This window comes from Calonectris borealis, chromosome 15 (genome assembly GCF_964195595.1).
Source record: "Calonectris borealis chromosome 15, bCalBor7.hap1.2, whole genome shotgun sequence".
Classification (NCBI taxonomy): domain Eukaryota; kingdom Metazoa; phylum Chordata; class Aves; order Procellariiformes; family Procellariidae; genus Calonectris; species Calonectris borealis.
The window spans coordinates 17,074,219-17,101,408 of record NC_134326.1 but is presented as its reverse complement, the minus strand read 5'-3'; the positions used below and the strand labels follow the sequence as shown (position 1 = coordinate 17,101,408).

The window sequence follows — 27,190 nt, the reverse complement described above, 5'->3', positions numbered from 1 at the left end:
ACCGTTGGTGGAGAGCAGGAAATAGGCTGCGTTTTGCTGCGGGAGCCATCGTATCTTATTGATCTTCTCCTCTATCTCCAAACTCTTCAGGTAATCGAACTCCGGCTCGTGGCTCTGGAAGGTGCTGTAGACATTGTACTCTCCCCTGCGATGGGGCTGGTTTTTGCTCTGCAGGAAGGGGAACAGAGAGGGGTTTGAGGTACAGAGAGCGAGAGGTACAGAGAGCAACATTTTCTGTTGACTCTTTAGTTCTCTAAGGTTTGTTAAGTGACGGCGAGTGCCTGGTCACGGTGATGCAGTGCAGGTCTGAAAGCCGAGGCATGGCCTCTCCTGGCACAGCGGCTCCCGCACGCTGGTGTGCTCGGCGGGAACGGAGTGGGAACGGAGCGGGAATGGAGCGGGAACGGAGCCCGCCGCGCTGGCCATCCCTGGTGAACGGCTGGGACCAAGTGCCAGCTCCTGCCAGGTGCCGAAACCAGCCCCAGAGGAGCCGCTGGCACCACGCCACCTGCACAGGATAAGCAGCGTTTGCCCCGCAGGTGCACAAATATAAAGCAAAAATAAAGCACCCAAAAAAAGGACACAATCTCTGCACGAATTGACGCTGCATGCCGTGGCTCAGACTCGTAAGGTATCGTGTACCTGCAAATCCCAGGTGGTGAACCACCCAGCACCAGGCTCTGAATGGGGCTGAGGTAATTAAACGAGAACTATCGTGGAGATAAACTTCCCGCATGCAAATGATGCATGTGGGCCAGTGAAGCCCCATTTCTCCCCTGGAGCGCAGTCCTGCTCCAAATTAGGAGCTGAATGGAATACACCCGGTGTGACGTTAGGAAGATTAAAGTTCAAGAAAAGCAGTAGAATAATAAAATGAGAGAGAAATGAGAAATTAAGTATTGCTGGAAAGGTTGACGAAGCATCTATGAGTGTAACCTTTAACTGATCGGTTTTGTCCAGCGTATATAGAAATAATTTTGAGGCTGTAACTTTGAGAAAAATTTAAAACCGTTATCGGACCGCGACATTTTTCATGGCCAGGCCTGACTCATCCCTTCCACCGTCAGCAAACACACCCACAGGGGAGGATGGCTCCTGCCGGCTCAGACTGTGCGATGCCGCGTGCGCCGTGCCAGACCAGCTAACTGGGACGGCTTTGGAAATGGTGGGGAATCTCCCGGGCGGCGGGGACCCGCGCAGCTCCCCCGGGCCAGGCCGGCTCTGTGCCCGCCAGCGCAGGCGCCCGTGCTGAAGGCCGAGCACTCGCCACTCCTGCAGAAGGCTGGGCAGACTGCAACCTCAAAAAGAGTTTGTTAAAATCTCCTGGGACAAAGTGTTTTGGAGGCGAAACATGATTGTTTCCTCCATCTACGCTTTCCGGACATTTTGGCAGTGCGAGAGGGTTTTTGGGGGGTGGTGTTAGCCATGAGATGGACACCCGCGGCACACTCAAATGTGCCGGCCTGATTCAAGTTACACCCAGCTGCAGAGAGCTGCAGCCAGAGCAAAAGGATGCAGGAAATGCAACGTGGTTTTGGAGGGTGTTTTACAAGATGAAATCTGGTCCTGCGTATGTTAATAGTTGCTTTTCAGTTTGGAGTCTGCCAGGAGAGACCTGAGGTTTGGAGTGACACATACAGATTAGGAAACAGCAGGAAGCTTCTCTTAAAAGGATAAAATGGGCATTTTGCATTCACTGGCACTTACCTCCTGCTCACGTTGAAATATTACAACACGGCCCCCCTTGTCCCCTGTTGCTAGTAATTCTCCGGTGTGGTTGAATTCTACTGTAGAGATGATGTCAGCTGGAAAGAAGAAGACAAAGACAATTTAAGTAACCGCAGACTGGCTTTCACAGGCATCTAGAAAGCAGCTACACGCCTTATCAGCGCTCCGTCCCCTGTGGGATCTCCATAAATCTCCATTTTTCTATTGTCTACAACAATAACGGCCATAGCATTTTGGAACTTTGCTGTCAGGAACCAAGACCTGCTTGGCACTCCTGCCCCCTTGCCCCTGGCCTGCACCCCAACGGCCGAATTCAGGGGTATTTCCATCCCCACACTGTGCCTGTGCCGAATGCAGCCTGGGGACCGCTGCCTGCAGCAGGGGCACGGAGCTGGGCGGCATGGCACGGCACGGCATAGCATGGCACGCTCCCCTCACGCCCTGGGGAGCTGCCCCCACCACTTTGGGTGATGCGATCGATTCGGGAGGGCTCAGGGCCGCCTGGTGCCCCAGCTGTCCTCGCCCTGGCACCCGCCAACGGCGCCCGTGCAAGGGGCAGGCTTCGCTCCCGCCCGGCTCTTCTGCTTCCTCGCTCCCCTCCGACGCCTGGGGAGGTGGTTTGCCTTCACCCTTGGAGGACCGGGAGCAGACGGGTGAAGACACTTTGTACTCTCCACCCGAACCCACCAGGCAGAGCAGCCTGGGTAACCACATCAACTGTGCCAGCTTTCTCTGCCCGTTGCTGAATCTCCCATCATCTATCAAGGTAAATTAAAGTGACGCCTTTCAGCCAAAAGCCACCACGCTCGCACTGCTCCCCTTCCCCACAAACCAAAGTGCCATCACCAGGAGGCAAAACCCCTGAGCGAGGACTGGTGCTCAGCTGCAGTAACGGGGAAAAGCGAGGAAACGCTCATGGACCTGTAACTTGTAAACGCTTTAATCTGCAGAGTTTACCCTTGAGGCAACGCAAGCAGGAGAGCTGCTAATGATGGGATTTATTGGGCCTATTTTTAGAAGAATGTCAGAGGTTAATGCCACGGCAATTACTGCCCAACTGGTGTTCACCCACTGCCTGGAGTGCAGCTCTCCGCCAGCACGAAGCTGGGGAAGGGGAAGAACGAACGCAGCCTCGGAGACCCAGTGCTGGGTGCAAGATTGATTTTGCAATGAACGGCACTTAGCTATGATAACAGCCAGCTCATTCCTGCCATGACGGCTGACAGGATTTGCATTTCTTTTCCCTCTCATTTCTGCAGTCCACCAGAACTAACAGGGCTGTGCAGCCCACGGCTGCAGCCTCTGCGGCTCTGGGAAGGGGCAGACCACTGCAAACACCGGCTGCGCACGCAGGCCACCGGCGCCGCCCGGACCATGGGCACTGGCACCCTTGGAGCCCTCTGAGCACCACGATGATTTCTCTTGCTTATTAGCTCTGTCATGTGCCAGCAGAGAAAGCATCTGAACCACATAACCTGAATTGTCCCTTCTCCCTCCTATGATTTTTATCCTTTTCAGATACATACTAGAAAGTTACCACAGCAGATTAGAAAAGACAAGGAAGAAAAGGCCATCAACCCAAATTCAGAGACTGGCACAGACTCCCGCAGCTGCTGGGAATGCTTCTGACGGTCCACCTTCCAGGATGCTAGCCAAGACAGCACCCACCAAACGCATGCCCCGTGCCATGGCGTCTCCCAGAAGAGGCATCTGAGAGGCCCTTCCATGGCCACAGGCTCCCCCAAAACAACAAACCTCCACCTCGGGATGGTGTCTGAGCCGAACGAGTGACTCCAGGTGGGTTTGGGAGGCAGAACAGCCACCCACAGCCGGCAGCGCCTGGGCAGCCACCCCAACTGGCAGTGTGGGGCACTCACCAGCACACACCACTGCTCACCGGTGCGCTGCTGCTCACCAGCGCACACCGCTGCTCACCAACCAGCGCACGCCACTGCTCACCGACCAGCGCACGCCACTGCTCACCGACCCGCGCACGCCGCTGCTCACCGACCCGCGCACGCCGCTGCTCACCGGCACACACCGCTGCTCACCGACCGGCACACACCGCTGCTCACCAGCGCACCGCTGCTCACCGGCACACACCACTGCTCACCGGCACACACCACTGCTCACCGGCACACACCACTGCTCACCGCTGCCCTCAGCCTGCCTGCAGCAGCACCCCGACCTCAGGCACACCCAATTAGGCAGATGGCTGCCGAGCCTCAGTTCACACAGGCTTCGCCTCTTCTGCTGCCCATGCGGGTGGGTTGTGTCTTCTGAGCCGTGCCAGTGGGGAACCAGCCCTCCAGCACAGAGAAACCAGGGACACAAAACCATCCCCAGTTTATTCACACTGTCCACCACTCTGTGTCTTCGAGGGGGTTTCCCCGCTCACTCTCTGGATCTTCTCCGACAGTGTGCAAGGAGCCCACCACATCTGCTGAGCTGTGAAAATCCAGATGGCTGCAGGCAGGTGAGTGATGAACTCCGGGCTGCTCCTATTAATATTCGTGCATCTTCCCCATATTGTCCCACCTCTCCAGCAGGAAGCACATTTGTAGTGACACGTGAATGCATTCTGAAGTTCATCTTAATTCATTTACAACACTTGGTTGCTGTGAATAGATTTAGGGAGACAATTTCACCACAGATGGAGATGGCACTGCAGAAGCAAAACCCAAGAGGCTAACAGTTAACACCCCTGTCCTGCCGAGCAAGCAGAAAAGGGGGTGTATGCCGGGGGCTGGCCTGGCTAGCACTGAACTGGAAAGCCCTAAAGCAAAGCACTTTATTCCCTCGCATGGAGCCCTTCTCCCTCAGACTGCCTCTGTGGGCAGCAGAGTCTGACAGAAAGGTTTTAACCATCTGCTACTGACGTTAATAAAAAGGCTGAAAAGCAATGCAGAAGGGCCAAGCTCTGCTCTTGCTTACACCAGTGAAGATTCAGGCTAACTGCGGCGGAGCTGGCTGCAGCACTGGGCACAGGCAGCATCTGTTAGGGATTTCAGTCTTTTGGGGTTAAAGTCACTGAATGGATTTTGAATTTCTTCAGATCACCTGTTCTTCCTCTCTTGGCTGGGTTTAAACTATTGGTTAAATACCGTTCCCATTTAGCAACTGGGAAAACAGGTCGTGGAAGGTTTTCAGGATTTTTTTTTCTGGTTTCCCTTAGGCAGTGTAATCCACACATACTTCTTGGTTGCTTCTGCTGTTCTTGCACACTCTTTAAAACCTCTGTTAACAGATCACCTCTCTGCCAATAGGTTTACAATCCATTAATGCCTCAGATAACCTGATGCACAGCCTCTGACCTGTAGATCACCATTTCGCATCCAACAAGGACTGGAGGCAACCAGGCACCATCTGGTGCACCCATGACTTCCCCACGCTGTGTGCAAGGTGCTTCCTTCCTCCGCACGGCTCCTGAACTAAGCCATAATACACAGATAGGTTACTTAGTTTTGGAAGAACAGAAAAGGAGATCAACAACCTGCTCCCACAGTACAAACACGTTTTTGATGTTCAACATATGTTAAACAAGTATCTACTACGAAAAACAAATCTCTCCCGTACCCACACAGTTCTTTAACCTTGGATTTGCTCAACCGATGGGCCAGAACAGCAAGGACCCATGAAGTCCCTTGCACGAGGGAAACCTTTGCAAAGAGCCTGCACTGAAGCTAGAACCTCAGAAATTAAATTAGCAAAACGTCAGTGAACAAAACATCCACCTGATATAGTTCTCTTTCCTACAATCACCATATTCAGCGAATGCCTCCCAAAGGGCAGGACAGGTATTTTTAAACACCTGTTAAAGATTGGCAAAGAAAACCTAGACGGGACAAATCCCACCCATGCTGCCAGACTTGGCACAGCATTTGAGGATCCTGCAGAATCAGAAACCCATTTGCAGTTTCAAGGAAAGGATGTTGGGTCTAACAAATGTGAGAAAAAACATACCCCTGAAAAGTTAAGCCAAAAGCCGTCTCCCATTCTCACAGGTAATTGCATCCACAGCTGCAGACAGATGCTGGAGCCAAAACCAAACACGCTCAAGCACTGAGGAACTTTGTGTTTGGAACCAAAACTGGCTCAGCAGCTTGAGCTAAGCCCCAGTTCAAGCAGAGGTTTTCATTCCTGTAGCGGATGACCTCCACCCCAGTGAGCGTCGCTGCGATGTCCTCAGCCGAGCCTGGCATCAGCAGCGGTGTCACGCACAGAAACACGCCGGGAACAGACTTGGAACAGAAGCTGCAGCAGCAGCTGAGGAACTGCAGAGACCATGGCCATGCAGCGTTAATGTGCACCTCGCACTAAGCGGTATTTTTTCCTTCTAAAATTACTCAGTTGAAAATGTATCTGTTTTGCACTATTTAATCTTCTACATCGCCAGCTGCTGGTTTTAGGTCATTCACTTTTCAATGAACTAAAAATAACTTTCCGTGATGCAGTGAGACATTTTTCAGACGGCGCCTGCTACCTAATGCATCACCTTGTCAGCAGAGCTATCTGAAATACCAGGGCTGGGCACTGCCAGGATCCTCCAGCCACGCTGGTCCCATCACCCATTTATTCTGTGCCTGTGGGGAAGCGGGATGCAGCTCCACAGAACCTCCCAGACCAACCATTTGCTCATGCCCGCCATGAGGATTTCAGACAAGGATAACAACAGAGCCTGGCTAACAACATACCTTCATACCTTAAAAACACCTAACAATTAAAAAAACCTCTTGTGAGCTGAAGTATTGAACCCAACCCAAAACCCACCACCGTCGACAGGAGCATCACCCCCAGGCACCCGTGGGCTGGGCTCTGGCTCTTCTCCCTGACGTCTCTGGTTAGTAACGACAGTCTGGCATTGCGGAGGAAAACATCCCCAAGGGGTAAAATGGAGGAGGTTACAATTCAGGAGCACAGTGCAGCATCAGACCCTTTTCAAAGATGTCTCTTGACAAACTTGGGCCCCTCCAGCACCGGCTGGTTGGTCACGGGCTGCTGCCTGCTCATCCCCACCCACTGCACTTGAGACACACGACAGGGTGATTATTAATTAAAATTCACATGTATTCCCATTGAAATGATCAATAATTTATGCTCGTTTCTCCTAAGGTTCCTACAGCAGTTTGTGACAACAGAAAGGAAAAAAGCTTCTCTCTTTTTTTTGCGTTTCCATTTCCTTCATCACCTCCTACACGCTCAGTGCCCTGAATGCGGGAATTTAAAGAAAACAGTTTCCATGGAGACCCTCCCCTCCACCAGCACCCACCCGTCCTCCCTTCCCTCAGCATCAGTGCTCCTTCACGCTTTCATGCTAAAAATATCGAAGACAGGATTTGATTTCCGCCGTAGCAATACAGTTTTATCAGAAATTTATAATATACACACACATACCCCGCTCTCCCTAGTGCAGAGGGAAGGCGTGCTCTCCACGAGGAACGGGAAAACAAATCCGTTATGGAAAAAAAAGAAGACAAAAACAGGGGAGCTGCAATCGGTGCTGAGACCTGCATCCCCCGAGCAGCCTGACCCAGAGCAGGGAGCTGCTCATGCTGCTGCCCCTCTCCTCTCGCCCACCAATACAGGGGCCTGGGTGCCCCGCCTCCGCTCCCTGCACATCCCAGGAACCTCGTCCCCGCTCCTGGTGCATCCCAGGCACCTCATCCCCTCTCCTGGCGCATCCCAGGCACCTCATCCCCGCTCCTGGCGCATCCCAGGCACCTCATCCCCGCTCCTGGCGCATCCCAGGCACCTCATCCCCGCTCCTGGCGCATCCCAGGCACCTCATCCCCGCTCCTGGCGCATCCCGCCTGCCTGAGCATTATCAGCAGCTCCACGCAGAAGGGCCCCGATACCGCCTGTCCCAGCGGGGAGGCCATGGGGACACCACGCGTGTCCCACCACATGTGCCAGGAGCGTGTGCCCCCGATTCGCACAGGATGACACCCATGATCCAGCCTGTGAGGTCCAGGGCACAGCAGGACAGCCATTAGCCTGGTGGCAGGGGCATCCCTGGGCTCAAACCCGCAGGGCAGAGGGGTGTCCAGAGCCTCCCCGGGGGCAGTGCCCACTGCTGTGTGCCCCCACATCACGTCAGCCAGCGTGGCTGGCGCAGGGCAGTGGCTCACGCCTGGCACAGTCCAGGACAGCCTATGCCCTCCCTGACTGGCATCGTTCTCCAGGGCCTGCCTTGCATGGAAGTGCTGAGTTTTTGCCCTTTCTTCCAAAGTCAACCAGTTTCCAGTGGGACAGAACGATTTCATCTGGGGCAGGATGGTGCAGCCCACTGCACGTTGCCGGATCGCATGGCAGGACTGATCCAACGGGCTAAAAGGGCTGTGAAGGAGTGCTCCGCATTGCTTTCACAGCACAGGAAGCCAGAAAGAGGTTCAAAGTAGGGAAAGCCAGGGAAAAATCCATCTGCAGGTAAGAATACCCTTTCTAGCTGAGGTACGTGTGTGACAGCAACCTTTAACATCCAGAGCTTTACTGGATGACCCACAATTTTTAATTAGCTTTTCAGAAATGTACTTGCACTGTGCTCACAACGACTACAGAACGTGTTGGGTGATGTGGCCGGGCAGGCTGGCGGGTACCGGCTGCGAGGTGCTGCCCGGCGCGGTGGCACGGGCACTCCCATGTGCTGCCTGCGGGACCGAGCTGGGGCCCAGACCAGCTCCGCTGCCGATGCCGGGAGGGATGTCGGCGGAAGCTCATTTCAAGGGCTTGCAGCGCGTCACTGGCACTGGCCTCATGCTAACTGGCAGAAGGTGTGCCAGAGCGCTGCCAGCTTAAAGCAGGGGACGCATGAGTCACTGCATTACAGCGTCTTCCCTGGTTGCCTCCGCTCCCATGCCTCCTGTACGCTTGAGAGCCACGCAGCCCTCCTGCACACCATCTCCTCCGTCTGCAGGGCAGGACCACGACATATGCACAAATATTTCTGCAAAGTTTCGCTCTCTGCGAGCCCCAGAGAAAACCCTTTAGAGGCAGGAAAAGCATTACTGTAAGCATCATTATGATAAATTGGCTACAGTGGGAAGAGCACAAACAGCAAACTTTGTGTCTGAGGTCCACAAATGAGTCAGTCACACAGCTGCAAAATCAGCAATTTCCAACCCAACAAGACCCAGAGCTGACAGCTCCACGCTGCTATGCATGGTTTCACCCTAAAGCTCGTCTGTTCCTACAAACGTGCTCAATTGCCCCAGGCACCAGTATTGGAGAGCCGGTTCGTTCTCCAAGTCCTGGTGCTTGGTCTCCGTTACTCAGCCCTTCATGCATGAAACGACCCCAGATTTTCACTCCCCCAAAATAAGTGACAAGTAGGTGTTCTTGCTGCTACTTTGTAGGACAGACACCAAGCCAGTGGAGCCCTGCTGAAGTCAAGAGGATGAGTCTATTTACACTCATGGAAGACACATGAGAAGAGCATTATGTAGCAATAATCAGGAGACAAAGATACAGAAAATAAATCTGCAATATTTTCAATGAATTTTAGGACTGTTCTTGTTCCTGCCAAAACATTGACAAAAATACAACAAAACCCTCAAATTTTGACCAGCTCCAGTTCCAAGCAACTGACCCCTGCCTCCCCGCTCCTTGGAAGTGGTCACAGCCGCGGTCCATCCCACAGGGACACTTAGGGGCAATCCAGAAGGGACTTGCCTCTAAACCAGCTCTGGCAATCCAGCTCCTTCCAGCCATGCAGAGCTTTGCTCTCATTTCTCTCTCTTTACTTTTTTCTGTACCTACTGAAAAGGTGATACCAGCCCTTCCCCAGGATGAAAACATCAGCTTTTCTTGGGGCAAGCCCTATCACAGAGTGACCGAGAGGCTCCCCCCAGCCCAGACATCTGGGGCAGAGCAGAGGGGAACGCTTCAGCCCTCCCAGCGCTGCTCTGGACCTCAGACCTGATGGTCCCCCAAGACCTGTACTTTTTCTGTAATTGAGGGCAATCCGCAAAAGCTGGGAGTCCAGGGAGGAAAAGCAACACAGACCTGATCCTTGTCGCTTATTCCTGCATCTCCTTCCCCTCTGGCTGCTTTCCCAGTGGAACAGGTCTCTTTTGGGGTGGGTGGTGGCCAGACCCATGACCTAGCACCCAGGAGGCCCAGGAGTTGGGCGGATGACACCATCAGGCCAATTCCTTCCCTAATTCCTCAAGGGTGAAGCTCTGCCTTTTTTAGGCAGCTCCTGACCTCTTAACTACACCAGACTGTCCCCAGCTCGCTGGCGTGCTCCTGCCTGCTCAGCCCTGCCAGCCGGGTCCTGCTGCCGTGCGCCCGGGGGAGGCTGTGGAGGGGACTCGTGACCGCAGCTCGGCTCTGGATGTCCCATTCTTTTTATTATTTGTATAAATCACTTGGCGGATGGCACCGCACACAAAGCCTCCAACTCTGCAGATGATAATAAATTGGGAAGTACCATAAATAACAGCAAACCAGACTGCCAAATGAAGAAGGATTTAGATCATTCAAATCCCAGGCTATGAGTGCTATGAGTTGTCAAATCCAGTTTAATGCTGATAAGTGTGGGATAATAACTCACCGCAAACACGTCTCTCCTCGCCCCCCCCAAGTCAGTCTCTCGAACAGAGCGAGGGCAGAGGGGGATTTGCCGAGCAGAGGGGGATGCTGTCCCCTACCAGGAACGTAACAAGGTGTTGCACGGCGATCCCCCCCTGCCCAGCCTGCTGCTCAGCTGCGACGGAGAAAGCAAATGGGATGCTGATGGGTCCTGTTAACTGCAGAACAAAAATCTACATCTGAAACCATTCAGGTGGATGAAGAAAGCACAAGGAGGTCATGAAAAATTAAAGGGCTTAGGGAGGGAAATGAAAGACACAGCCATGTCTGGTAATGGGAGAGCCAGACCACGAGCCCACCCATGGCCCCTCTGCGGGGGTCTCGGTGTGGGTGAAGCACCATCTCCGCATCCCACCGCTCCGGGGCAGGAGGTGGACCCCAAGCTCAGAAAGGGGTTTCGAGGAGGATGCAAACCTTTGAGTTCCCACTGAATAATGCAGCACAATCCTCAGCCTGGAAGACTCCTGGCTCTGAACCTCAGTGACAGCCTGTGGGTCTTATCTTGCTCATTGTGAGACTCTTTGCATTTCACTGTTTAAGAGAGATCCCTTTGGTTTTCCTTTCTGTCTGCCTCTCTTAAAATAAAAAAGAGAGATAGCAGGGTTTTTTTTGATAACTCTGAAATGCACACGCTGTCAGCAATGAGGAATTCACGCTGCATGTTGGAGCTTTAAACGAAGATTTGCAGTGTTTTGATGGAGAGTTGTAAAAATACCAACGTGCAGGCTTGAACACTGCAAGGCATTTTAAAAGGAACTATGACCTGCTCTCACTTCTGTAAGTTCAGATTTACAAAAGAAAAAACCCAAACCAAACCCAAACCAACCAATCGACCAAACAGCAGTCCCAAATGCAAACAGGCCAGCCGTGCCTTTCTGTCGTGGGTGCCAACTGGCCGACAAATGGAGAATGCTTCTGGGGCCAGTCCCTCCTGATCCACACACAGTGGGGACCTCTGCATCAGGAAGGCAGCTGAAGAGTCGTCCCGGTCACTTCAGGGACTTTGAAGCTTTACATCTTCTAGGGATGGCCAGGGCACCTTGGAAACACTTCCCATGAAATGAAGCAGAGCATCCCAGCAGCTCTAAGGGCAGCACCGGCAGCACCCGTTGCAGGAGCAGGACCCAGCCCCATGTCTCCGCAGCACAGCCGGCAGCCCACGGCAGAACCACAGCTCCCAGTTTCCACCCCAGCAGGCAGAGCAAAAAGCTCACCCAAAGACCTGAATGGAGCTTTCTTCCCTGCCTGTGAACAAGAGTTAATGAGGAACCAAAACGAGGAGGATTTCAGGGCCCCTCAGCTACACAAAAGACAGCTACAGAGGAAAGCCCAGGCAAAGCCTCGGAGCTGGAAGGAGACAGGGAAGCACCACCCGAGTCCCACCAGAACGGGCAAAGTGCAATTCGCAGGGTCACGCGGGGCTGAGCCCGGGCCATCAATCCTCCCCCAAACTGTGTGGTCCACGGCGGGGGGGAGCAGGCGGGAAGGGAAGAGGACAGCAGAGGTTAAACTGGGATCTAATGGAATGCAAAATCACATGTGATTGATCTGCATTGATTTTTCCCTGCTGAGGTGAATGATAGCCTGGCAAACAGAAATCAATTCCACTGCATTAAGCCCAGTAAGGATCTGGTATCATCAGCAAAACGCCCTGAAACGCCATTGCTCACCGACACCGCGAAGCGCAGCAACCCCTCTGTCCCAGATGAGCCAGGGCTGTGGCGAAGGAGGGAGGCCAGGCTTTGCAGAAAAACACCACACCTGAGCACCTCCAAACCCTGGGGAAAGCCCAGGCCCACTCCTTTGCCCCATCGCGAGTCCTGTTTTCTGCAGGGGTTGGGCTGGAGTCACAGCTTGGAGTCGGACCTCCCGGCAGCTTCAGGGAGGGCTGGATGCGCTGCTGAGCTCTGCCGCCTGGGTACGGCTTCTCGTCGCGACGATGCGATGCTGCAGAGCTAGCAGCAGCTGCTACTCTTCCCCAAAATGGAATAACTCTCCTAGATTTAAGTGCTAAAAATACTGGCACATTCAAATTTTCTCTGCCCTTGTTACAGCAAAGAATAATTTAGTGCTACCAACCTAGACGAAAGAAACTTCCATCTGGTAGCTCTTCTCTGCAGCATCCCCCACCACAGCACCTCTTTCAGAGTGCCTAAATAGAAGAATGTGGATTTACTTCTCTCCCACCATCCTCGCAAGGTTTAATTCACTGTAACTGCTGGAAATGAGAGTTCAGGAGGAAATAATGTCACGGAAGTGTTTGGCATGAGGGCGCACGGAGAGCAGCGGCTCTCACCGGGTGCGCAGGGCAGCACTCTGTCCCCGTCACATGGCAGCTGCGATCGAATGCCCCGCTGGAGCTGAGCGCAATCAGCAGAAACCATGCAGCTTCGAAACACGATGGGTCGGTTCATTAACAGAAGCAGAATAATAAAATAGAAAAGAAAGCCAACAACAGCTTTCAGACAGAACCATAACTTAGTACGGCACTTGACAGAAATACTTCTTTTTCACCCTGACGCGTCTTGACTTCAGAGGGTCCCATCGCAGCTGATTATAACGGGCACACACGTCGAAGCAAAGGGCTGGAGCCTCCATCTCAAGGGAGCTCCGGGACCTCTCCCAGCGCGGAGCAGAAACGTGCTCGCTCTCATCCTCCCTCACCAAACATGAGACCCAGGAAATGTAAGGCTCCGGCCCCTCCTCTCCGGCCACGCAGTGCGGCCGTTACCCTGCAGCCGGGAGTGACAAATTGCACCTTCTACCTTGTGGTAATAGGTGACTCCCCAAGAAGCACGGGGAGAGGAGGGAAGAGCTACGACTGGAAGATGAAGGTACGTCCTGGGGCTCAGCTGTCCCTTGCCCTCTCAGCCAGGCGGGGACGAGCAAGGAGCACAGCGGAGAGGGAAGGGAGGAGGTGAAACAGAGAGGTGCAGGGGGATCGGTCTATGTGACAGGCTGGGTCAAACCTCCCACTCCTACCAGGATACTCATCTGCCACAGGGGTGGGAAAGACCTCCCATGCTCCGGGCAGGAACACCCAGATCCTGACAAGCCCAGGGAAAACCCGTCCTGCGGGGAAGGACATGGCCCTCCGGCCGCTGAGGAGCCGCTCGCAGCTTTGGCACTGCACCAGAGCAGACTGCGGACATCGCGCCACAGCAGCCACGGGCCATGTCCCGCAGGGTGTGCAGTAGTCATTATTCTCAGGGCAGAAAAGCTTGCTTCAGAAAATGCTGGTGGTTTTAGATGATAGCTATGGGCAAGAAGTAGAAAAGGCAGAAGCCAAGGGCTGAAAGGCGAAGGCTGGTGTACGCAGTGAAACCCGGCGCTGGGCTCTTGCCGTCCGTCTTCTCCCAGCCAGACGCGAGTCCCTTCATTAACCAGACACACTTGCTGCAAGCAGATGAGGAGGTTAACAGACAGGGAGAAAAGCTACAGGGCTGGTTTCAATTAGGCTGCCCCAGCTCCCCCGTCCCCAGCAGCACCCGCAGAGAGGCAGCCCAGCCAGCCCCGAAACGCCTGCCTGTGCACTGCGAACTCTCACTGGTCGCGGATTTGCACGTGCAACGCAAAACTCCTCTTGCAGCATTAAGATGTGCAACTCGTTAACTCTTGGATTAATGACAATTTTTAATTGGTCAGGCTATGAAAACCTTATAGAGCTGTTATACATTACACCTGTGATGGCGGAACAGCATGTTAATCAAGACAATTAGCGTGGGACCCAGAGAATATCTCTACAGCGCAAATAATCCTTCTCACTTCGAGAGGAAAATTAACAGCTGCTTTACGGTGTCCCTGAGCACCTCACTTTGCTCCGCCAGCTGAGTGGGTGCTCTCTGGCCAGGATGGCACAAGCCTTGGCTGCAGGGACCGGCTCTTGCCCTCACGAAGACCCCCAGCCCCCGGCCGAGCAGCAGGATGGGCTGTGCCCCACGCGAGTGCCCGTGGTCCCTCCTAGCACTTGGAAATACCGAGAGCCGTTTCTGGGACCTGTCCACCTGGCACCAGGCTAGCACCATCGTCCCCCGAGATACGAAGTTAATACACACACAAATAGGGGAGGAGGCTGCATAGCCCACTCGTGGAAAGCAAACGTGCACACAGCTCTATGCATGATGGAAAAGATTTAAAGATGCCGCCTTAATAATCCTCATCATGCAGGACACACACACTGTAAGCATGCTTCAGATAATGACAAAACATGCTCCACAGGGTACGGTAATTTCCAAGCAAACAAAACCTATCATGAATTGTGCGATTACTAAAATCCATCATTTCCTGTATTAGTTTTCTTCTCTTTTTACTGTTCTTTTCCACATTATTCCTCTAGCATGCGCACACACACGTGTAAGTACAGCCTTCCATTACATTGCCAACATTTCTACTGTTAAAGGGGGTCAGAGGACCAGTGCCTGGGAAGATGATACAGTCTGACAGTAGTTTGTCCGCACCCACCGCCGGTGCCCGGTGCCAGCACCTCCCTGCAGACCGTGCATCTCCCTCCCCAGCCCCTGCGCTCCCGGCTGGACACTGCGCCGGCTGCCTGTGGTGTGCTGCTGAGCAGGCTCACGCTGCCAGAAGCACCCCCAGACAACTCATCCGACTGTACTCCGTGCCTTGGCTCGCTGCAGAATTTACGTTGCCATCCTTTTGCCAAGAGACTTAGAGGCACACCAGACAGAAAACCTCCTCAATATGGCTGATTTGGGCTTAGGAATAGTAATAGAAAATCCAAGTCCGCCTGCAAAAATATACTCTTAAAATAAATTAGACTTTGTAAAAAGCGCCTGAGCATTGATCAAGTCCTCCACTTCACCCTTGCCACACTAACACCTTTAAAATCTCTAAGGATTTCTATGAACCTCAGGCACTCTACCAGGTCTGCCACGAGACCGTCTGGACACTTCTCATTCATGGGCATAAAGGAATAAGCAGCCCAGAAAGTACCAAATACCTTCCGAAAACCTGTAGTTTCCAGTGACATCACTGGTTGCTGAAACCTGAACAGCTGACAGGAAACACAAATTCACAGATATTAACAATGCCTAGCTCTTGGCATTAAAAAGTTCCTTATCCTCAGCAGGAATACAAAGACTGCTTTTCCAGCAAGATCAACTTTGTGCTGACCACTACAGCAACCGGCTCTGACCATCAGTACGTACGTGTAATTCTCAAGACATTGCCTTGCAAACCCAGGACACCCTAATACATGTATACCACTGTTACATTATTATTACAGCAAAAGGGTCGGTGTACAGACACCAAGATGGAGGTTTTGCCAAAGCACTCTGTGTGCCATGCATTCTGGCTTTCTGGTCATCTTGCTGAAGCCATCTGTTAGCTTATCAGCAAAACCTATTGATTTTTAAAAAATTTTAATTACAAGTACCCAAATGTCAGCTAAGCAAGTAAAATTTGGAAGCAGCAAGCTTTCCTCTCATGTATAGCAGCTGTTTTCAGCTTATGACCAAAATTTGTTATCATCTTGCACTGATGTCATTCTCTGTCTCATTATTGCAGTTTGGTGCCCTTGGAACAAGCACCTAGGCTGAACACAGACGGTACAACGTGCAGCAACTGCTCAGAGATTTCCTCCTGCAAGTGGAGTTTCTAACAGGACACTGACACTGAGCGTTTAATAACAAGCGCCACTGATAGAGACTTATTCCACGAGGGATCACAAAATACTTTACAAACATGGAGACTCACAGTAACAATTTTACCAGTGGGCAAACCCGGGCATGGGATGACTGAATGAGCTGTCTGAATCCCCTAAGCCATACCCACCATCTGGGCTACTCGGCTCAGAATTTCCCTCATCAGAGAATTTATCAGTTTTCTCCTCCTTCCCAGTTTTCTGACACCCGAGTAAAGTCGAGAGCGTGCAGCCAGGAGCAGGGCAGCTCACGCGAGGTTTCTCACAGGGTCCTCCCTTGCCAGCCGAGCACTCTGCCTGCCCGCAGCTCCCCTCGAAGTCTGCCAGAACAGGGTTCCCCTGGCCATAAGGTACGAAGACCTTCTGCTCCCCTAGTGCTTCAAGCTCTACAGACAGTTTCTGTAATACCTGTCACAGGCCTCAGGCAGCGCGGTGCCCGACACGTGCGTGCACAGGCACATTTCAGATCTCAAGACCCCCAGGTTAGGCACTTGCAGAATGGACATCACAACTCTTCACTTTCTCTCCAGCTCTGAGCTGAGGTGCTTCACTTTCATCTCCTCTGAAGCTCCTGGGATCAGACATCTCCTCACCAAAATACCACTGCGGGCCAGACACGCATGCTTGCTTTTCAGCAGCGCTTCAGATATGAACTGCAGATTGCAGCCCTCACGGCCCACGTCGAGCATGGACCCAGGACAGTCCCTCTCTAAAGCTGAAAAGCCGTAATGAGGGTGACACAGCTTAGAATATGATTTAGAAAGCTAATACAGCAAACAACAAAACGGGAAAAGGACAGTCTATTGCAAGGGGGTACCTTGTGTAAATAGGGTGGACTCATTGTGGAGTTTTCATAGAGACAAGAAAAGAAGAGCATCTCTTGGGCTGCCTGCGTGCGGGGGCAGCCGGGGAGGCAGCGCAGAGGGAGAAACACCAGTGGATCAGTGGTGAGACGCGAGTGGGCCTGGGGAATGGGAGGAGGCAAACAGGGAACGCAGGCAATGGAAGATAAACACCTTCTGCACGGAGCAGCTGAGCCTTCTCAGCTATAATCTACCTTTAAAGAAAGCATACATGGAAACCACAGCCTTCAGAGAGTGCGGATATTTGAAAGAATGTGCTTAATACCCCAATTCTATATTTAGGGGAAATCAAACACACTAAAGCTATGTACAGACAGTCCTTGGCATTTGTTGCATAGATTGGAATTTAATCAGCTAAAGATGGCTTAATCCAACATCTGGGGCTGTTTCAAGTAGGAAGGCGTCACAAAAGAATTTCTTTCACATTGGGCTCAAGCAGCTGCAGCCCAGTGGTGCCAGGTGATGCTACCCAAAGTACAGGGCGGCACCTACTCCATCGGAGCCACCCCATGTCCAAGCAAACAGGGCATTTCAATTTGACATCGGCCACCACAGTGCTCCTGCATCTGTCCCAGTCAAGTCCCATCACCTGTAGGTCCTTGCGCTCATCCTCCAGCCTGTGGTCCCCTCCCCAGGTGGTGGCGTGGCCCATCGGCACCCACCACCGCCCTCCCCAGTGCCTTCGGGGACCGGTGCTGCTCGGAGTCCTCCCTCCGGGACGTGCCCTGTTCCCACAGGCACATACAGGCGCTGCACCCGTGGCAGGTGGCCGCCATCGGGCTGCGCAGGCTCTGCCACCACACGGGGCTCAATGACGACGCCCACCGCGGCTCCGCCACTCCTCGCCTGGGGGCACAAACCCCTCACGAACCTGTGCAAAAACCCACCTTAACCCAGGAAAAGCCTGACAGAGTCCCTGCACGGGGCCAGTCCACAACACACGTTTTGTCTGCTTGGTTTAAAACTCATCTTAAACTAGATTTTCCCCCTACTTTAACACTTCTTCCAACAGAAGCTGGATGTCTATGCCATCACTTTCAATTTGCCCTGGAAGAACTTGTCTGAAGACATTTTCCATTCAGTATTTTAATTAAACTTTCTTTCTTCCAATTTAGTGTTAGGTTCATTAAGTGATGTTCTGAGCCACTGAAATGAATTGCTTAAAAGTAATTTGTGCAGCAGCGGAAGGAGGAGATTATAGCTATAAATGAGTCCATCTTTTGAACTTTGCATTTTTTGCTGGCACCAGTTCGCAATGTGTGTATATCCATTTCTGCACTTAGCATTCAGCATCATTTGATGTAATGTTTCAGAAAATGTAACAGGCACCAGCCTCTGCAGACTTCTGCCCAATTTCAACGCGAAGCAGGCAGCAGCTGACCGAATGAGGAACCTGCCTTCGTGGTGTTCACCGGCCACAGCACCATACGGCAAAACCTGAAGCCATGCTGCCCGGGGAGGAGAAAGCACTCAAGTGTCATATGCGCTGCCTTCACCCTGGAGATGGCTTGTGATCTGTCTGAGTAAGAAAGCACTCTGTCTCTCGCTGGTAAGTAACAGAGAGTAAAAAATACTTGGTTTATAAATTGCAAGTGTAAATAACAAATATTTCTTTTTGAAACCGATCAGGAATTTCATACATACGCCTGATCATACTGCTCTTCTCCTGACTTAGATAAGGATCTAATACACTGCTGGAATACCTCCTCCTGTCTGCCCAAAAAAGAAACAACCTTGCTTACTTCCCTGAGTGATAAATCACTATTTAATCTATATCTGAAATGGAGAGGTCATGGTCATGCTATTTTTAGGATCTGCTAGGTTGTGATAACACGAATTCATCTTCAACATGGGAGAACATGATCTTTAAGCTTAAAGATGTCCACAGTTGGATCCTAGCTAGGCTGCTAATCATCACCATCATCTGCAAGAAATATGTATAGCAGAACACTGAAGGACCCTTCAATAATACAAGACAAGAGGTACCTGCTGATCACTCTCCAGCAAAGCCTTTTCATTAGCACAAACCAGTCTGTTAATTTTTGCTGTGAGTTAAGTATGCAAATGACCAGGATTTCAGAGAGCTGAAAGAGTAAAGATCCTCCGGAGCAGTTTGGAGAGCTCGGAAAGTTCCCCTGCTTTTCTGCTGACGTGCATCACGAGAACTTATCTCATGGTTATGGTCGGGGTAGATGGTGTGTGAATGGTATCACCCCTGCACAGGGACCTGAACTCCCACCACCCTCGGTGGCTGAGCTCCTACCCCAGGAGACTGTCCCCAAAGCACCCAACTGACCCAGTGGCTTGATGTGCATTTGAGGACATCCCAACACGAACATGCTTGTGTCCATTCTCCAGGTGACCAGTTCAGACCAACTCCTCCATGCAGAGTAAACAGGCTGCAAGCCATCTTGCCATGCCAACACCCCAGCCCACCGGTCCGTCCACCGCTAGCCCAGGGTAGCCATGCAGCCGTGTCTTGTATGCCAGCAAATTCAACTACAGTCCCCTTGCTTTTAATTTTTATTTAATCATTCTACCATGGATTTTGTCCTCTTGGAAGGAAAATTTATTTGGATTTATTTTAATCTATCTTTAGTGGAAACAGGCAGACAAACCTTGCTTGTTATCAGGGAATAAACTCCGGGATGTAATACGCTTCCAAATGGAAGCACGGACATTTATTAGATCAAATGAAAACCCTCTCCAGTCAGGTGGGATTTAATTAAGTTGATTCTGACAGGGAATTAAAGGTCTTTGCTGGGAGCTCTGTTTCTGGTGTCAGGGCTGTATCACTGAAGCTGAACATAGTGCTTCCCTAGGCAGTATTAGTACAAAATACTTTGGACAAAATTGTTAGACTGAGATAAACTTGACACTGTTCATCTGCCACAGTGCGGGAACCAAAGTCGCAGCTGAACCTGGTTGTTCCTAGTGAGGTCTTATCATTAACACAATAAAAATTAATTAGAGTGCATGGAAAACCGATTTGTTTATTCTAAAACTAGCGGCAAATGCAGAGACAAATACAGAAAACGATCCTGTAACACTATAGGGCCGAGCAGTGGCACAAAGCTGTCAGTCGTCTAGATGTGGCAACTGCTATTTCAGAAGATCCATGTGCAATCAAACAGGAACACCAATGGGCTTTTAGTAAAACATCCCATCCTCAGGTCCACCAATTTTCTATCAAACTATGAGTAATTCTGCCTATTACGAGTACGTCCCTTGCTGTTCCCCACAGTGACCTACGGCTCAGGACGTTTCAGACCTTGGCCGGTCACAGGCTCACACCAATCTCTGATTTATGGCACAGGCTTCAAGGCAAAATCACCTGGATTTAAACAGTCTTTCGCAGCACCGCCATTGAAAACATTGGGCTTTACGTGTGTCTTTTTTTTTTTACAACTACGTAATTTCCCAAGAGCTAGGGCCTCGTCACAAAAGAAGGTGAAAAACTGTTTTTCTTCTATTGTCCACACTTCTGTTTGAACAAAGCTCTGGTTCGTGGTGAAGCATTGGGCTTCCCTCTCCTCACACTGCTGCCCGCTGAGGTTCACCAACAAGTGAATTGCATTTTTTGAGTAAGGCCATATAGCACATAGGACAGATTTAAACCCTGCTCTCAGTCTGAGTCACAGCCAGCTTCAGTTCAGAGCTCCCCACCCAAACACCGCAGCGTCACCCACCTCCGGTGACTCCGAGCATCGCTGCCAGCCCAGTCAAGCCTTCTCAAGTCTGGCGGTGCCCTGTAACGTTAATCGATTTGGGACAATCTCTGCTACAAAGAGGGATCGGTACCATGAAAGCTCGCACACGCCCGCCTCGGGTGGGATGATGCACCGTCTAAACACTGCACTCGACACCGGTTCATGCCCGAAGGAGGAACAGCAGTTTCCAGTGACAGATGACATGCTGTCAATGCGACATCCTCCTTACACTGGTTTGTTGCCTGCCCGGTACAGCCTGCATCAGATGTAATTGTTTGTATAGGCTTCCACTGTGGCTGTGACGGGAGAGCTGGGGAATCAACAAATGTTTTCATATTCCGGAGCAATGCTCTGGGCAGATCAGCAGGCTGCCGCTACGGCTGTCTGCATGCAAGGCAAGACAGTGCTTCATCCCAGGGACAGGGGACATTGTCAAGAGGGGGACAAGGAGCAGCATCACTCCCCCAAAATGGCCATCGCAGCAAAAGCGACTACATGACACCCAATGGCTGACATGGTCCCTTCCAACACACCCAGGTGCAAGCCAAGGGTAATGATGTGGATTTTAGCAATTGTGCTGGGAAGCTGCTCCCCATTCTAATGAAAATCTGGGATTACTTAATTCAAAAGAGAAAACGCAAACTGCACTGTGGGTTGCGAGCACATGTTTGGGCTTCTTTCAGACGGGGAAAAAGTGAAAACACTAATTAACCTCAGTTGTTGGAAGAACGCCCTGTAGAAACGTGACTCAGAATGGGTCACAAATCATAAAATAATAATAATAAAAAAGCCACAATGCTCTGGGGACATTAAGCGATTACAGAGAGTTGTTATTTGGCTGATTTTCACACTTCATTAGTATATGCATAATTTAACAAGTGAACGTGCTGAGGGCTGGCAAGACATAAGAGGCACTTTCTTGAAACACGAACTGTAAATTGGGACGGCCACAGTTAGATTTTTTTTTTTTAAATCATGATGGAAAAGCAACAGACATCAATTCTAGGCCTTCAACAGAAGCAACTGATTTTCAGGGACCAAGGACCAAGCAGAGAGCTGCTATGGAGAGGCAGCCTCTCCTTTGGAACAAGGCTGTAACATGGCCCAAGGCATCCAGTTTTACATGGCTGGGAGCTACTTCAAACAGTTTAAGGTAGAATTAGATAAATCTAGGTGAAAACAATACAGTGAATCTGTGACTTTCTATCAAAAAAGGTGTACACATTCTGCCAGTTAACGAGAGATTTAGTGTTTACAGACTGTGCCAAACCAGCCTGTGTCAGAGGGTCTGGTTGCTTTTATGCACAGCTCCTCATTTTTGCAACAGCTAAACGGATTGCGACACTGACTGTCCAGGCTTTCCCCATGGATTAATTGCTACCAGTAATTAATGGCCTGTCAGTCCCCAGGAGCGCTTCCGCCATACACACAGGCGGAGAGAAGATCGTCTGACACCCTGGCCCTCAGACCTGCAAGTTGGTCCACAAAACACTCCGAAACCCGAGAGGCCTTTGGGAAAGCCGCAGCCCCCCCGCTGCGGCTGGCACCCCCGCCCGGTGCTCCCCACTGCACAGCATCGCCCTTCCAGCGGGCCAGGCAGTGGAGAGTCTCCAAAACACCACTTAAGTTTAAGGGTGTGAAGAGCTGCGGTGCAGGTAACAGAGAAAGCGCCATGCCCACGCAGCTCCTTTTTGGAAGGGTGGAAGGGTTACGACTGTGCACTGCGGCCGGGTGCAGCGAGCCCTCTGCACGGGGCACCCCTGGGTGCTGCTGCTGGGCACAAACTGCAGAAACAGATGAGGAAGCTCTCCAGTCACTCTCAAGCATTTTCTTTTCCTTTTCCACTTTGTGGCTGAACAGCCCAGCCCTGGTTTATTAACACCTATTTTTAATCCTCTCCAGAGCGCTCTGCTTTACCAAACCCTTTCTTTGGGGCTTGGTTTCTCTGCCTTTGATCTGCTAATTGGCTTTCACCCTGATTCCTTTTATGCTGCTTCCACATGCAAATTCACTCCTTCACTGCCTGATTTGCCCCACCTCTCTAGCAGGGCTGCCTGCCCTCCTGCCAGGCCCCCACCTTTCCCTGCTCACCCCAGCCCACCCGCACCCAGCCACGGGAGAGCACCCAGGTGCCGGCACCGCGCTGCTGCTGGCGCTCCACGGCTCGCCATGGGTGAGAGCGTCCCAGGCACAAATTGGGACTCCCACCTCTCGTCTGGAAAGGGCAGGGGGAGGGAAGGGGTTTGCACGGGGCTTACGGCCGGTCGGGGAACCCGCCGGCAGCCCCAGCTCTGGGTAGCGGGGTCTCTGCAGCTGCCCGTGCGGGGGGAGAGCAGCTCCCACCGCCCCACCAGCAGCAGCCGCTCCTGCTCGCCCAGCGTTCGCCTTGGGAGCAGCGGGGACAGCACTTAAGCCTAGGGCAGACAGACTTTTCGGAGTCACCGTCAGAGCAGGCGACCTTCCAGCATGCTTATTCCCCTTCCAGTGGGGGAGAAACGAGGGCAGAAACGAGGGCAGGAAAGAAAGATGGTTCATCTGTACCAAGATCGCTGCGTTTACATGGAAGGGGCAATGCCAAGACGTACCAGACTGCAGGGGACCCTGGGCTGCTGCCAGCCCTCGTTCACGCCACGGTGGCAGGCAGCCTGCAGGCAGCCCGCTCCATCAGCTGTGACACTGGGGGAGCAACATCGCACTGAAGATCATGCAGTGTACAACGGCACCCTGGATAAGCAGCCCAGGGCACACACTGCCCATCGCAGGGGTGCCCAAGCAAGCGCGGACCCCATGGGGTCCATGCCCAGGCGCGTGGGCTCCACAGGACCTGGGGGCTCCTGCAGCACCCGAGCGGGGCTGTGCGGGCATGGCAAGAAAGGGAGACTCAGCATAAGGAGACCTGCAAGCTAAAGAGAAAAGGATGGTTCAAGCGGTGGAGAGACAAGCCTTTTGCAAAGAAAAATCTCTTGCTCCTTTTCCCCCCACAATCTGTGGCAGCCACAGTTCCAACAACCATTCCAGACTGTAATTTCTCCATATTTTAACAGATGTTCTGTTTACGAAACTGCAAGAAGATTTAGGACTTATGAATAATGCCATGAGGTCTGGGAGATGTTTCTTTATATGATTAACTGACCACAGGTCATTTGTTTTACAACAAAGATGCTCAATGATCCATGCACACCAATTTATTCAGACCCTGGCTATCGTAATGGTTGACGTCTCCCTGGTACCCTTCATTAGCATCCACACAACGATGGGAGGGATGCAGATCATGACAGCAAGTCCCCATTGCTCTCCATGACAGTACATTAGCTAGGGCAGAATCGATCAGCAGGAAAGCCAAGATCATGATGAGGGGAACCTAACAACTGGCAAACCTGATTTCACAAGTAAAGCAGGTTTGGTGAAGTCCCACTTTCAGGGCATCCTTAACACTCTGCTTACTGGGGCATTTTTGCATGTTTGGCCCACATTTCTGATTTTAGATATAATAATACTTGCTGCAAAGATAACAGGGCAATCTCTCTGCTACCCCACCACTTGCTCAATGGGACCACTCCCAATTCCGCTGCCAGCACAGCTCGTCCCGCACAGTGGGAGATCGTCACTGCTGCCCGCTACCCAACACACCCAGCTTTGTCTTTGCTAATGAGCTGCAGGAGTAACAAGGATCCCAGAGCGACAGGCAGTCTCCCACATATAAAGCAAGGCAAAAGCTGACCCTTCTAGCTATGAGTCTCTAGAGGTGAACAGCATCTTCCCAGTGCTGTATCGCAAATAGATGGGGGGAAGCAAGTAACAGTCTTGTCATATCCAAACACTCCCTGACATTGTTTGCAGCTGAAATATTGCTGCACTGAGGCAGTGTGTGAGAACTGGCAAGTGGATCTCACTCTAAATTAAAGTAGAACTGACAAATATATCTTAATTGTCCAAATTAAACAGCTGATGGCGAGTACCCGGCATCATCCAGGTAACATGTATTTGCTCTCCATAAGCACTTGAGTTTGATCGGTCTAAGTTCCAGGAAAGGCAAATGTTAATAGCTCTGGAAAGGTTATTTTTATTCTGACTTTGGTTCTTAATAAATGAACAAGAAATTTTATGACTATGAAAGAACTTTGAGTTTCTCCATCAAATGAAACACAGCAATGCTTGGATGGCACTTAATGTTGTTTTGTTTTGTTTTGCTGCACATAAATAATTACGAGTGAGGATGCAGTACTTTGAAGTTGGACTTACAAGTATGAGCAAAGCTACAGTGAGAGTAATAAATTATGCAAAACTATTTGTGCTTGGAATGTCAATGTTTCAAGATGATGCAAATAAGCACTTTTTGAACCTCTTCTGAAAACCCAAAGAAGCCTTGGGACCAAACCATATGGTTCAAGTCAGCAACCCATACCAAGCTTAATGCTTCCGCCAGCCAGCAAGGATTTGGTCAATTACTTTATTAATGTGTTTATGCAAACACAGAGAAAAAGAGTTGGGGAAAGTCTCCTTGATTTCTCTCTGCCAAACTTATTAAGCACCATAGGGCTGAGAAAATGTTAATCTAAAAAAGTTCAAAAAACAACAAAACCCCCACATCAGTCCCAAGCGCCCTGACAGGCAGAGCTGATGACCCCATCAGATGGACAGGGCTTGAGCAGAGCTGTGTCTTACCAGAGGTCAAAGTGAACAGCCAAAACGGTCCCTTCCGATCTTGAAAATCTATGAAATCTTTAGCAGAAAGCTGCTGTATCAGTTACAGTTTATTATTATATATCCTTGGCTCAGGATGAGGAATATCTAATTATACTAATTGCTTCTGGTTTGGGAACAGACCCTTTACACTTGGATAAAGGTGCCTATAAACAACAGTGGGTTTGCCTGCTCAGGCTGCGGGTCAGGTTTTACATGCTCTGAGAAGATTAACTTTATTCCTAGTGAAGAATTTAATTACAGGAAGTGATTAGCCAAGTGCTCCCAGTCAATACAGCTGCAGTATGAGCCGCTCAGGAGCGTGCGCGTTTTTGATTACATGGGAAGCCAAAGAATGGCGAAATTGTAGCAAAGCTGTTTGGGTTTTAAGTGATACCAGCAAGACCTGGATCTCCACAGGCCAATTACAACATGCTGGCTCAAGCAACATACAGCAGGGCTGGAAAGAGGGGAAACCAATAAAAAGACAGCAGGAGACTGAAACTCCATTTTAAAATACAGGAATAACATCATTTTATAGGCTTCTTGTTTTCTAATTGCAACGCTGCAAAAATCAATGGCTTTTGGAAAGTAAAAGAAATGCACACAATAAACTGCTTGCAAACCCTGCTAGCCAGAAAACAATGCTTGCCAATAAATATAAGTATTGTTTTCCCCATCTTTTGGAGGGGGATGGGACAAAAGAATGCCTTGAATATTTCCCATCTGCTTTAACATTTTTCACTACAGGTTAATAATAGTACCAGCAGCTATTCGCTAAGCAAGAAAAAACTGTAATTAAATATACCTAAAATAGCCTTCCAGCCTCCAAACAGCACTGCCAAGAGCATAACAAAAGCTAAAATTGACAATCTAGCCAAGCTGTCTATTAGCATTCTCACACTGGAGGTAACCGAGTGCAATGGTTAAAACAAGCTCCTATTTCAACGTACTGTCATGCAGAGAGACTATTTAAACCACACCGGGAAAACACAGCCCCTGTTTCTGTTGAAAGGGCCTGGAGAAGGAGCCGCCTCTGCAGCTCCTCTCCGGGCTGGGCTGGCCGGGGCCGGGGGACCCACAGCCCCAAGTGCCCGCAGAGCGACCGGGCGTTCCAGCCCTGGCTGGCAGAAAGGCATCTCTGCAAGGACAACTGAAGGCAACAGAACAGCCAAGAATAAATGCCACCTAAAACCAAACATTAACTTTGCAGAATTAAAGTCTTTCCAAGCACTCTGCCAAGACAGGATTTTTCCCAACAAACTATTCCCAAAAGCTTCATCTGGATGAGCTAGTATCATCCTCCATTGGGAGTGGCTTCCCATTTAATGCATCTGACCATATTCTTATTCTCTCATGCTAATCTCGCTGAAGAAGTCAAGTCCATCAGTGGATGGCAAAGCATTTGCAGAGCCCACATTAGCGCTAACTCCCACAGGTGTGTCTGCATTCCCATCCCTGAACACCGCAGTGACTCCTGCCCATACCACCTACCACGACACAAAGCTCCTGGACGCCAGGCCGATATAAAACAGATGTATGTCAGTCTTGAGACTGACTTTGTAAAACAGCACTGAAAATTACTCCTCTTTCCAGGTGATAAAATTGCTGCAGGTTTATGGTAACTAGGCAGACGGGACAGGATTTGGTGAGCAGTATCCAGCACTCAACGGAGGAGAACTCGCAAGGACAGTATCACGGTGTATTTTTCTTGTGCTAATTATCACCCGCACCTCTTCCAAGGCCTGCACGTGCACTGAGAAGGTACCGCTGGGCCCATGGGCCACGAGGCCACCAGCCCGGCCTGCAGCCGCTACCCTGAACCCCGTACACTGCGCATCCGCACACGGGTTTTACAGGGGGGGATGGTTTCATTTGAAGGCCTGAGACTGCATATGCAGAGGAAAAAAGCCGCCTTTTTCTGGCAAATCCTAGTCCACGAGATTTCATCACCT

At 51.1% G+C, this 27,190-nt stretch overlaps 1 protein-coding gene across 4 annotated transcripts in view; it reads right to left on the bottom strand.

Moving 5' to 3' along the window:
- The window catches only part of PPP2R2B (protein phosphatase 2 regulatory subunit Bbeta), a 115,838-nt gene that overhangs the window by 28,564 nt on the left and 60,084 nt on the right, over positions 1-27,190 (bottom strand). For all 4 annotated transcript variants that reach the window (XM_075164437.1, XM_075164434.1, XM_075164435.1 and 1 more), the window contains 2 exons: positions 1,708-1,805; positions 3-168 (listed from right to left, as the gene is read on the bottom strand). In XM_075164437.1, the coding sequence (XP_075020538.1) occupies positions 3-168; positions 1,708-1,805 (264 nt within the window). The remainder of the gene's footprint in view (positions 1-2; positions 169-1,707; positions 1,806-27,190) is intronic.